This window comes from Typopeltis vanoorti, chromosome 13, assembly GCF_054136105.1.
Source record: "Typopeltis vanoorti isolate ZY-2024b chromosome 13, IOZ_Tvanoo_1.0, whole genome shotgun sequence".
NCBI classification, from domain to species: domain Eukaryota; kingdom Metazoa; phylum Arthropoda; class Arachnida; order Uropygi; family Thelyphonidae; genus Typopeltis; species Typopeltis vanoorti.
Genome location: NC_143561.1, coordinates 8,019,956 through 8,034,209, shown reverse-complemented (window position 1 = coordinate 8,034,209; position 14,254 = coordinate 8,019,956). Strand labels below are relative to the sequence as shown.

At 35.1% G+C, this 14,254-nt stretch overlaps 1 protein-coding gene across 1 annotated transcript in view; it reads right to left on the bottom strand.

The window, feature by feature from the left end:
* The window catches only part of LOC150099916 (protein C-mannosyl-transferase DPY19L1-like), a 49,715-nt gene extending 43,200 nt beyond the window's left edge, over positions 1-6,515 (bottom strand). Inside the window, exon 1 of the mRNA XM_090403230.1 lies at positions 6,419-6,515. Within this exon, the coding sequence (XP_090259356.1) occupies positions 6,419-6,498 (80 nt within the window). The 5' untranslated portion in view covers positions 6,499-6,515. The remainder of the gene's footprint in view (positions 1-6,418) is intronic.
* Positions 6,516-14,254: the final 7,739 nt, after the last annotated feature.

Genomic DNA, 14,254 nt, shown 5'->3' with positions numbered 1-14,254 from the left:
TTCCACTTTGTATCAAATAGCTCTCGCACCCTTTTGGTTAAACTGCTTACACTACCAAAGTCATTCCTAATCTCTATTCTAGCTGGCTGCAACTGATCTATAATCCTTAGCATTACTCCACCTCCCTTCTTATTCTGCCTGTCTTCCCTGAATACACTGCATCTATCCCTGTAAGGATATCTTCTTCTTTCAAACAAGTCCCTACTGCCAATAATTTTTTGGTTCATTTCCATTAACTAATGCTGAGAATTCCTCATATTTTCTTTCTGATGCTTCTAGCATTAGCGAACATGTGCAATAACCAACCACCAGCCTGATGAAAATTCAAACAACTCTTAAAAGTCATTATTACTCTCTTAATAGGGTAATAATGACTCCAGCACTCATTAATCTTTCTTCCCATCCCGCAATTCTTCACATACTCTCATGTGACCTTAACCCAACTATGTTTTACGACTATTCCTGCAGTCCCATCATGCATTTCACTACTAACAGTCTACTTCTCGTTTCCTTACCTGGACAAACTTTCTTCTCCACCTACCAGCAATCTACCCAGCTTCAAACTACCACACTTGCTCAGATGTAAACTATCCTCAGAAAAAAGGTCTCTCTCTTACCTCAGAATTTATCCCACTGTTCAACCTACATAATCGCTCGCTCTCTCTCTTTCTTCCAACATATCATTGCCCTTCTTCTCAGTACCTGAACAATATACTAACAACTCTACTCTTAGAACTTTTATTCTTCACAGTCTCTAATAACACTCTCAAATTACATGCTACCTCATTCAACTAGTGCAATAAATTCATCTGCACAACCTCAGTCACTCCACTAACTGCCTTGTCTCTCAAACACATTTTCAGACACACCCTGAGAAGCTGTTCAGATTTTACATCCTTGATAACTGAATCTCAAACAGCATTATTCACTCTCTCTCTCTCTCTCCCACTATTCTACATTCCAAATTTCTGCTACAATTAATCACCTTTAGCATCTTGTTTACTGGTACCTTCCCTCTTCTGATTTCAATAGTCAGTCTCTCTTCTAATTAGTGTAACTCATTTTCACCTAGATTGACTCCTCAGGCTCCTCTTTTCCCACAGTATATAGCATAGATCTTGTGTATGATCTAGTGCTAAAGCTATGCCCCTTACATCATAAACATCCTTTCAAAAGCCATTTGGAAACAGGTTTGGTTATTATCTCCCAATTTTCTCAATTGAGTAGATCTAAACTTGAATGAAGAAAATGGCAATTTCAACTCTCAAGATGTTAGCTTGAAGTGCATCTGTGAAATATCCTGATCACAAAATCCAATATAAAAATATCTGATATTTTCATGCATCTTCATATGACGATATTTCGGGTGGTTTAGTAAAACACCTGCAGCAGGCCTCACAGGGATGTGGTGACAAGGACCTCCAAGAATGATAAACTTTACAACTTCAGTTGACTAACATCAGACCTTGTAGTTTAGAATGCTACTCATGTAACTCATATACTTAGCCCACTGATGGCAGGCACTTCGGATGTATCCAAATATGCCAACCCAGGGCCGTACTTACATTTATCCTAAGGTGGGTGGGTGGGCAGGGCCTGAGGGCTTCTCTGGGTCCCCAGCTAGAGCCTCATATGCCTATGCATAAGTACAGCCTTGGAGCCACTCCAACTTTGATGTCAAGAATCAGTAAAAGTGCCTGTAGTCATTGCCTGTACCATGAAATGAGTAATCCATTTCTTCTTTCATTTGTGATACTTGAAACATCCCAATGTAAAATCCCTCACATTTAGACTTTTGACAGTACTAAACAGTAGAAAGCTGCTCCTGTGAAATGTTTACTTCATCATCCATTTTATATGAATTCACAACCACTTTCAGATCTGCATATTTACCCTTGAGGATAATAATGGCATTGTTTACAGGAATTTTCAATAAACAAGATGTAAAAGAATGGACTGTACACAGACAGCATTATTCTGTGAGCCTCTGGGCACTTGTCTTCACACAAAAGTCACATCTATAGAAGAGCTCAGACAGAAAATAACTGATCAAAAATGGTTCACATATTGATATCATGATTGCTCCATTTCACATAGATTTGCTGAGTTGTATGTTTTATAAATTATCATCATGGGCGTACAGGATATTATGATAGTACTACATGAAGAACTTACACCATTACCAACTTCCTATCAACAATTTTCCTTCAAATCAATCTGTTATCTGTCAAGACTCCAACATTATCAGATCTTATATTTCTGTCTTCTAAGGTACTTTTTACTCTATAAATTCACCTATATCTTGGTCTTCCTTTAGATCTTTTTCCTGCCATAGAGAACACGTGTTTTGCTCCTCTCACATCCTATTTAAGTGACCATACCACCAGAGATTAGCTCTGCTAACACATTCCTGGATGCTAACAATGTCAAGTTATTTCCTAATATCCTGTTTTCATATGATATTGTACCATCTGTTCAAGCCTCAATCTTTCTCAGGACTCTCATATCTGTGGTCTCTAGCCTTTGGTCAAGTGTTTTATTTCTAACCCAGCTCTCACATCCATAAGTTAAAAAATTAGTTTGAACACTGTTATACAGCTGATTTGGTATTTTGACTAATTTCTCTTTTATTCCATATAAATTTATTCATTTGACTTCTTACCATACTGACTTCGTTGATTCTCTTGTCTATTACCATATTTAATTTACCATCCTACTTAAAAAGTGTGCCTAGGTAGCTGAAATGTTTTACTTGTTCTATAGGTTCTCACTCACAATGCAGTTGATATTTTCAATGCTTCTGCCTATTTTCATTTTATGACTGATTTTCATACTAAATTTATTATAACAGTTATTCAATTTAGTCAGGGAATCTTGCAAATTTGTACTGGATTTATTTAAAAGTATAACGTCATCTGCATAAAGTCAATAGTTGAGATTAACATCTCCAATTTTGATAACAGGTTTAATACTGCTTTCCTTCATAATGTGATCCATATAGATAATGTACATCCTTGTCTGACACCAGATTTAACATAAAAACTGTACTTACTTCAATTCTAACTGCTGACTTACAACTCAAATAAAGACTAAGTATTGCTTGATATAATGACCCACTGACACCATACAACTGCAGCATTTTGAATAGCTTTTCTCTTGGCACCTTGTCATATGCCTTTTGTAGGTCTGCAAAAATTTAAATACAGATCTTTGTTATATCCCCATGATTTCTCAACTACTTGTTGTAAAGTGAAAATCTGATCCTGACAACCACTGTTTGTCCTGAATCCAGCTTGTTCTTCACCAAACTTGTCTTCCACAATCCTTCTCACCCATTTCTCAAGTAGACTTGCATAATGTTACCAGGAACACTCAGTAAGAAAATTCAGTTTTCTTTCTGTTTTTTTTTGTTTGTTTATGGGTAGTATGAGCTCTACTCCAATCATCTGGAATTCGTCCCTCTGTCCAGGCCTTCTGAACTATGCAGTGCAACCACTGAAAGACTTTTATACATCTATACTTGAGCATTTCTGGTCAAATTCCTGCCTTTCCACATTTCAGGCTTTTGATGGCTTTTTCTACTTCAAGTATGGATATGTATTCCTGATTGCATGTCTGTTGAGTGTAAATACTCCATACATCAAGGATATCTTTTTTTCCTCCAGTTTTCATGTCACCTTTCTTCCATTTCTGAGCTTTTTCAACAGCCTCAAAAATATTTTACTGCATTCTGATATTTATTTTCTTTGTTCTTGCCAAAGTCATTAATGACTTTTGCTTAGCTAGTTTCATATATTGATAAGTGAAAGAATGAAAATAGGCAGAAACATTGAAAATATCAACTGCATTATGAATGGAGAACCAATAGAACAAGTAAAACACTTCAGCTATTTAGGCACAATTTTTAGTGAAGATTGTAAATTAAATATGGAAATAGACAACAGAATCAACAAGAAGGAATGGCTGGAAGTCAACTGAATATATTTATATGGAATAAAAGAGAAATTAGTCAAAACACTAAGTTAGCTGTATACAGGACCGTGCTGAAACCAATTTTAACTTGTAGATCTATAAGTGTTTAGCTTTCTTACATTTGTCTCTGTATTCCCTAAGAGAACAAGCTGACTTATTTGCCAGGAACTTTTGTCATGCTTTCTTCTTCATTTCCTTCACTGCCTCTTTAACTTCCTGTGTCCACCATGGAGTTCAAATTTTTCTGTCCTTACAGACAACTTCACCACATGTCACTGGCTGAATCAATGAATGTTTTCTTCAGAACTTGCCACTGAATCTCCAAGGATTGGTTTCTGTTCTCAAACTTACATTTTTTTCTTGAATAATGTTCTTGTATTTTAGTCTACAGTTCATAACTGAGAGCTGCTCAACGTTTATCAGCTTTACAACTTCCTTACACGTTTTTTGTTCTTCTTTTCAATATGAAATTCAGTTTTACTCTGCTCAAGACTAAATGGTGATCACTTCCAATTTAAAATCCTCTGTATACTCTAGTGTCCTGCACAAGAGAGAAAACATCACTATCAACAATAACATAGTCAACGAGACTTTTCCTATTCCTTGCCTCTTCTCTCCATGTGAATTTATGCACATTTTTATGTTGGAACATTTGTTAGTAATAACCAGTCCATGTCCTGAGTAGAAATCCAACAGGTATTTGCCATTATTATTAGCTTTGCTCTTTTCTCCAAATTTTCCCAAAATATTTCTGTTTGTTTGCCAATAATTTCCTACTCTGCCATTTAGATCTCTAACAAGGATTAACTTTTCTTTTTTCATTGTGTCAGTTGCTTTCTCTAAAGCCTCAAAAAATTCCTCCACTTCTATCTTAGTAGAACCTCTGTGGGACCATAGGCACAAATAAGTGTCACTGTCCAGTTCCCCATTTTGATATCTGCCCACATCACTGCACTTGAGACTGCCTGCCATTCAAGAAGATTAGCCATGTATTTAGTGTTGAATACTAAATTTTATAAATTCATTAATTACAATTGTTAACTAGGCTTAAAGCCAGCTATACAAAATTATAAAAATATGAAAGTGCATAGATAACAAATAGCTTCTCAATCTCACAGATTACCTGTGATATCACTGGCAATTACCATTTCTTTATCACACACACACACACATGTAAATTAGGCATAGCAAGAAACAAGTTTGAAATTCAAAAAATGTATGAAAGAATCACAACAGATTAACGAGTTTACTCACCATAAATGTATGATTAGTCATAAACAAGCATATGCCAAAAAACCATTCTACAAACTTAAAAAACATCTTCTATTTCCTTATAGGGAATAGGCACGGCCTTTTAATCTTATCTGACTTTTGGAGACTGAGTGGGCAGTTTAATCTCCAAAAGCTAAATAGGATTAAAAGGCCTTGCCAAACAGAGATAGCAGGCCCAAGACCACTAATTATAAGGAGCCACTGATGAAGAGATGGGCAAACAAAGACCTTGCTCTTCTGTTAACCAGGTCTCACTTATGCCAATAAATTCTGATACTATATCATCTACCAATGGTAAAAATTCATACCTTTAGTCCTGATTCATTAGTGTGCTTTGCAACCATATGATTGGGAAAGGAGTGTCCCAGGTTCGATTCCCATCGAAGACGTGAGGAATTTGAGGATCATCCTCAGCTATAGCCAAGTTAGCCAGTGTTGGGTACGGTCAGTAGGGTTTTTTCTGCCAGTTTATCTGGCGTTTTTCATCCCGCAAGCAGGCGAACCGGCCCCGTGAACACACACGGATCTACAGCCATAAATACTTAACCCCCATGAGGGGGCTCAACTCGCCCCAATAGGGATGGGGAAGAAAAAGGGAGGAAACTCCATACAAAAAAAAAAAAAAAACCAGGATACTCATCATTCTCCCTTTTACTCTCTTTCTTTCATACATCCAACACATTTAAGTTTCCTTAACTACTTATAATCACTTGTTCAACAAATAACAATTTCTCAAACCAAAAAACCATTTAAGTGCAAATCATTCATTACTTAATAAAGCAATATGTATTACTTTATTAACTAATAAAGAACAACGCTAGTTAATAAACTACTTAGCCAAACAGTATACACCAAAAAATGAAGATACAATCAGAATTAAAAAAATTGTAATTTCAGAGATTTACAACTGCAAAATTATTTAAAATCATACTTTTCTTTATTAGAGATGAGTAATGATAAACATAGGTTCATTTTTAGATAAACCAGTGCTTCTCATGAGTTTCCCCATCCTTTTTCATTCCTAATAGATATTTAGCTAGGAACTTTTGCTATTCAAATATAAAGAAACTATAAATAAAAATCTTTAGTCTGCCCAATGGTACTAATTTATAAGTTTACCACCTTTTATGGGTGGGAGACACATAAGCAAAGTTAGAATGCATAAACAACTAACCTTAACTGAGCATCTTCATAATGTGGATGATTAACAATAGGTCTTCTAGTAGACAGCATCAAATTAGCCATGGTTGGCATTGGCCCAGCAAATACAGCATCTGTAACAATATAAACACAAAAGTGTTATTACAGTTTTGATATATAACTCAGTTAATAAATCCTCTACAGGTATAAATAACATTCTATGGTGTAAGCACAAGTGAAGTTTGTAGTAAACATTTTTTGACATAAATAAAATCATCTCTTGTTATGGAGCAGTATTTAATAGGTGATGATACCTGACACATTAAAGGTATGCACAGACAAAGAATTATTATATTATATTAGTGTTATATTATATTATATTATATTAGAGGTCATATGAGGTTACCTGTAATTACCATTACAGGTAACCCTCACATATAGCGGTAATTATACAATGTGGTTTTGATATAACATGGTCTACAAGTTGTAGTAACCCTTTTCAACACGATTTCAATATAACATGTTCTCATTGTAGTAACCCTTTATCTTTTCATATATTTTTCACTGTGCAACTTAAAAATAAATTTTATCTTCATTAAAGTTGTGTCTGTCCGTATTGCGCATGTAGTTATAAGTAGCGAATTTATATTAGGGGAAATACCCTTTAGCACGCATGTATGTCAATTGTTTACTGTATAAAGTGTTTATTGTTGAAAATTGTCTTCGTTTTTGGCCTGGAAAGCACATTAAAAACTATAAGTGTGGTAATCTCAAGCTGAGCACTTTATTTTCTGGTGAGTAACATACATAATTAACATGTAAGCTTTTTTTTTATGTAAAAAAATTATTTTTTCTATTACTAGAAAAATCAGTGGCATTACAATTTTAATACATGCACTTTGCATCCATGGAAACTTTTACATGTATACATGTCAAGGCCAGCTGAGTGATTAATAGGAACTTGGCCTGCTACAAACAAGCATGGAAAAAGATGGAGGGGAAAAAAAAAAGGAAAAATGTAATTCTCAGTCAACTTTTTAAAAATACATTAATTCATTCTGAATTATGTATTTCTACTATCCATGGAAAAAAGTAACTTATTTCAGGAATTCATTACAAATTTAAAAATATTATCTTATTAAAAACAAATTCAACTCACAAGCACATTTCCAAGAATGCATCATGTTCATAAGTTGGAGTTTGCCTATACAGTCATACCCCGACTTACGTGAATCCGGAGTTATGCATTTTCTTATATGTACGTATTCCCATCCCTCTTCATGCCTCACCATAAGTCGTATCTTTCAGGCACTGGCCGCATTCGCCAATGTCAGTGCTGTGAACAAGCACTGACGTATTTCGTGCGGTCTCCATTCACACACAATTTTTATAGTCTACAAACCTTGCGATTGTTTAATGTTACGCTCTTGATAAAAATTTTATCACCTAAAGAATAATAATGTCATCCAAAAGAAGCAAGTCCGATTCTTCTACAGCTAGCAAGAAAAGAAAAACATTGACTTTGGAAACAAAACTCAAGATTATTAAGGATTTTGAGGGCAGAATGAAAATTTGTGAACTAGCAAAGAAGTTCGATCCACAGTAAGAACAATCATAAAAGAAAGGTTCACAGATTTTGGAGGACATAGATTCTAACAAGGAACAAATTGTAGCCACAAGGAAAGGAATAAAAAAATTTTGCATGAAAAAGACATTATGCCATCAGATGAATCTATTAGATTTTATGAAACCATCGACATCGAAATAACTTTTTTTTTTTAATGTACGAAAAACTACAATTATGATTATATTTCATAAAAAATATAGGTGTTTTTGTAGACCTTTGGTCCCAATTGTATGTTTGTATATATAAATTACATGCCAAATTATACCCCGAGTTACGCGAATTCAACTTGCGCGCTTACACCTACCACATAACTTCGGGATTTTACTGTTTTTGCAAACTTCAGTGCTATATATATGAATCCATTCTCCTGCCGGTTGGAGAACAGATGTGCTATCTATTTAGCCAATCAAGTTGGTCATATGAGGATGTGTTGTTCAACTTGGTACTGATACAATGCAGTTTCGATATAACACGGTCTACAAATTGTAGTAACCCTTTATCTTTTCATATAATTTTCACTGCGTGACTTAAAAATCAAATTTTATCTTCGTTAAATTTGTTTCTGCCCGTATCACGAATGTAGGTGTAAGAAGCAAATTTATATTAGGAAAATACCCTTTAGCATGCATGTACGTCCATTGTTTACTGTATAAAGCATTTATTGTTGAAAATTGTCTTCGTTTTCTACCAGGAAAGCGGATTAAAAAAAATCACAAGTGTGTGTTAATGTTAATCTCAAGCTGAGCACTTTATTTTCTGGTGAGTTACATAATTAATATGTAATGTAATTTTTATGTAAAAAAATTATTTTTTTTTTTACATAAACTAAAACTGCAACGAAAGGGAAAAAATAACATTGAAAAGAAACTCAGATTCTCTCAAAGAGAAAATTAAAATTTTCCTATGAAATGGCTCAACAAGTCCACCCTACCTGTTTATTGGTGGGCCATCAAAAAAGGTATGGGTTATAGCTAGCATGTTTGAAAATTGGGAATCAAGTGTTCTGTACCTGATATAGAAATCTACACACACAAATAAAGAATATCGATTTCAGAATTCTACTAATTTTAGATAATGCACCAGGCTGCCCAACAAATTTAAAACATCCGAATATTAAAATACCTTTTTTCCACCTAATACTACTTCACTTATTCAACCACTTGACCAAGGAATAGTATCAACATTTAAGTCATATTATATTCATCAAACATTCCAATTAATTTTGGAAAAAATGGAATCTAATCCAAACATGACACCGCCTCAAGAGTAGAAAGAGTTTTCAATATTGAATTGTGTGAAAATTATTTTTCTGTCCATTAAGGAATTACAGCCCTCTACACTGAATGCTTGCTGGAAAAAAATATGGCCTGAAGTCATTCTGGAACAAAATTTCGTACCTTCAGTGGATGAAGAGCTAAGTTGTATAATAAATGTCACACACATTTTTGGTGGAGAGGGCTTTTCCAATATGGATAAAAACGAAATTAGTGAATTAATTGATGAGTAAACAGATTTAAATGAGGAACTAGTACAATTAATATGTGACGTCGAACCAAATAGCAGGGAAAGTTCTTCCGAAGATTCTCATTGTGATGAATCCATTAAAGAATTCAGTTTAAAGAAATTAGCAGAAGAATTGGACTTGGCAAGAAAGTCAGGAAGTTATTTTATGGATAATGATCCCTCAATGGAGCGCTACGGAAAATTCAGGAGACAATTCGTTATTTGTTTAGCTACATATTATGAACTTAATTAAAAATTGGAGAATGATGATAAGCAAGTTCTCATTACTGACTTGATAACCAAAGCAGTCAAAGTATGCAATGAGATTATACAAATGATGTCCAAGAGATTTCAAGTGATGACAACTTCTGGCCACTCGTAAATAAAGGAACATCTACAAAATGTTATTTTTGAAGACAGTGATAACGATTAAAATATGAACTTTATTTTATTTTGCCTAAAATATTTATGCATTGTGTGCAATGAAATTTACGTACAATTTACAATTTTTATAAATTTACACTATGTACTTGTTTCATAGTTATGTTTTCTTAACTTACACGAATTACCTGAATTAAATAAAAATATAGTTTTACTGGATGTGTCATTGTTGTTTACATAATTTAAAAAAAATGATTCGGAACATAACCCTACTTTTTCTATATGATCTGAGTCTCACATAATGCGATTTATATAACGCGGCATTTCTATGGAACCTAGCCTAATAATTATGGAACCATGTTATACAAGGGTTACCTGTATTTTAATAAAATAATATAATATTAAGTTATCTAATATGTCAAGAAATATTAAGTAATATGTTTAGAAACTAAATTATAATAATTATAATTATTATTATTCAGGCCTCCATGGAGTCAAAAGACTCATCGTGGGAGGTCCCTCCCTAAGAAACACAAAGTCTATAATACCACTCCTTGAATTCATTGACCGTTCTCGCTCTCACCACTCCATCAGGCAATGCATTCCATGTGGTAATTTAGCAGTTTTGTATAGAATTCTTCATTTTATCAGCTTGATTTAAAATTGTTTTCAAAGTTCATTGTGTCACCCCAATGATTGTGCTACATGGCTTTTTTTTTCCCTTCATCTTTTTCTTATAATCTGCATTTTGGTTTATAAACATATTACTTAACATTTCTTGACATATTAGATAACTTAATATTTTATTATTATTATTCAGGCCTCCATGGAGTCAAAAGACTCATTGTGAGAGGTCCTTCCGAAGAAACATAAATTCTATCAAGACTCATCGAGGAGAGGTCTCCCCTAAGAAACACAAAGTCTATCATACCACTCCTTAAACTCATTGACCGTTCTCACTCTCACCACTCCATCAGGCAATGCATTCCATGATTCAACCACCCTCCATGCAAAAAAACCACTCCTCACCCTCTTGCTCACAGATTCCTTTTGTAACTTCCAGGGATGGCCTCTTTTCATCACTCCTTCCCACTGTTCAACCAAGCGAAAGAACTCGTCAGTGTCAACCCTGCATCCACCTCTCAACAGTTTACAAGTCTATCATATCACCCCTTCATTTTTCTATCCACCAAACTCTGCAGTCCACATTCCCTCAGCCGATCCTCATAACTATCATTGTACAGTCCTGAAACCATCTTTGTTATCCGCCTTTGTACCCTTTCCAAAATTAATTTAACCCCTTCAAATCCTGGAGACCAAATCTGAGAACAATAGTCTAAGTGTGGTCTGATCAGGGTCTTATACAACGGAATGATGACTGTTCTATCTCTGCAATTCAGTGTCCTTCTCATTATTGCAGCAATCTTCTGTGTTACCTTTGCAATATGTCCCCTAAATTTCAGGTTTCTATCAATCATCAATCTCATATCTCCAGTCTCCCCTACTTCCTCCAGTATAACTCCTCCCATAGAGTATGCGGTGTCCTATCGATGTTCCCCAAACCTCAAGACCTTACATTTTGCTGCATTAAACCGACACCCTCATTCATTTACTCATTTATCTAGCTTATTCAAATCCTCTTGCAGGGCTGCCGCATCTGCACTATTACTAATAATCCTTCCCAGGACTAATAATATTTCCTTGGACTAGGATAGCTGTGTTATGTCATGCGACGGAAGAACCAAATAGATGCCGTCCATTCTGGCTAAGCTGGTGAGCCATATCATCCTTCCCATGGCGAATCTGGCCGTACGGTTTGTAGTAGGTGACCAGACGGATAGCAGACTGAGAAGAAGCCTTGATGTTCTAGACAAGGCAGAAGAAAGCATCGAGTGTCATTCCAGCGATGGTAACGTACACTTGTGATATATTTTTCAGTTGAGGAATTGTGTGCTTTCTAGAGAACAATTTTGTGTAGTGGACTTATTTCATGGAACTTTAAGATACTGTCTACAACTTGGCATAGGCCATTTTGTTTGAGAACTGTCTGCCTAGATAGGCCACGTTTATTCTGTATGAATTAGTAGTAATGTGTTAGATAATATAACTAGTGACTACGTGAGTGTAGAAAGTGTGATTAGTGTTAATGAGATAATGTTAAGTTGCATATAGAGGTGGTCCAAGCAAATTTGTTCATGTATTTTGTTTAGTAGTATTGAACCAAAGATATTACTTGAGAATGATTCAGATTACTTAGTAGTAATGCTTACTTGTATAATTTCTTTTATTAATAAATATGTTTCTTAATACCTGCCTGATCTGATTTAGTATATGAATTCAAACAGCCACTCATAAAATTACTATCGAACTTAGCGGGAAGAACCCACGTGTATGATTAAACAAAGCGGACCACGACTGCATGTAAGAATTTAGTGAATAGAGATAAGATTTAATATAGTTTAATTATTGTGTATCATTCTGAGAGAGCCATCCTGGATAAGAGTCTCATCTATCCTCGGTATTGGCTGGCGCAGTTAAAATATAAATTTGTCAATGGTAATCGGGTGGACTGTCTGAGAAGATATGTTAATGGTCACGTCCCATACAAGGACAAAGCCCTAAACATTAAGTAACCTACACGTGGTTAAACTACAGAGAGGCCAAAGAACTGCTTGTTTAAAAAGGGGAGAGATTTAAGTAAAAGAAACGAAATAAGTATAAAATAAAGTTTAAAAGGGAAAGATATACGAGAATAAAAGATTAAATTAAATAAGAATTAAAGATAAAATAAACAAGAAGAAGTTATAACAAATGGCACAGTTGATAGGATTTATTTAGTTAGATATAATAAAACACGATAACACTGGAACTAGGTCAGGTGAATAAGGAAGATAATGATAACTTTTGTTGGCTTTCTGATGGTACGTTATACATGATGCACAAAGAACATCCATGTGAAACAACAGGGCAATCCCAACTGGTTATTGAAAAATGACTAGACCATGTTTCAGCACACCTTAAGCAGGTTCTCACAGAATGATACTCATACTGCCTATTTTTTATTTTTTTTCCAGTTTCATTACTGGTCTGTTGCACTTTGTATGTAGCTAAGGAATTATATATGTACATGGAGTCATTTAATATACCAATCTACTTACTTAGCTGATCCTCTTCTATCTGATGGTGTCACCTTCTATCTGGTGGAGTCATTACAAACAGCATGTAATTTTATTTATTTATTATTATTTTTTTTTTATAATCAAGAGCTAGTGCTTTGGTCATTCCATCCTAATCCTTTTACTTTCAATGTGTTTTGGATGCTCCTATTCCATGTCTGTTGAGGTCTTCCAGTGGATTTTTTCTTCTACAGTCTTGTTTACCAGGTTTTCTTTTTAACATCCATTCTCCATTCTATGAATATGTCCAAAGTTTAATACATTTATGTATCACAATTTACTAACTTTGGGAACAGAGATGATTATTATTATTATTATTCAGGCCTTCATGGAGTCAAAAGACTCATCGCAGGAGGTCCTTCCAAGAAACACAGAGTCTATCATACCACTCATTAAACTCATTGTCCGTTCTCACCACTCTATCAGGCAATGCATTCCATGGTTCAACCACCCTGAATGCAAAAAAAACCACTCCTCACCCTCTTGCTCACAGATTCCTTTCATAACTTCCAGGGATGGCCTCTTTTCATCACTCCTTCCCACTGTTCAACCAAGCAAAAGAACTCCCCAGTGTCAACCCTGTAACCACCTCTCAACAGTTTACAAGTCTATCATATCACCCCTCCTTTTTCTATCCACCAAACTCTGAAGTCCACATTCCCTCAGCCGATCCTCATAACTATCATTGTACAGTCCTGAAACCATCTTTGTTATCCGCTTTTGTACCCTTCTAATAATTAATTTATCCCCATCAAATCCTGGAGACCAAATCTGAGAACAATAGTCTAAGTGTGGTCTGATCAGGGTCTTATACAACGGAATGATAACTGTTCTATCTCTGCAATTCAGTGTCCTTCTCATTATTGCAGCAATCCTCTGTGTTACCTACACCACCATTGCAATATGTTCCCTAAATTTCAGGTTTCTATCAATCATCAATCCCAGATCTCCAGTCTCCCCTACTTCCTCCAGTATAACTCCTCCCATAGAGTATGCGGTGTCCTATCGATGTTTCCCAAACCTCAAGACCTTACATTTTGCTGCATTAAACCGACATCCTCATTCATTTACCCATTTATCTAGCTTATTCAAATCCTCTTGCAGGGCTACCACATCTGCACTATTACTAATAATCCTTCCCAGCTTCGCATCATCCGCAAACAACTGAATATCCCCCTGCAAT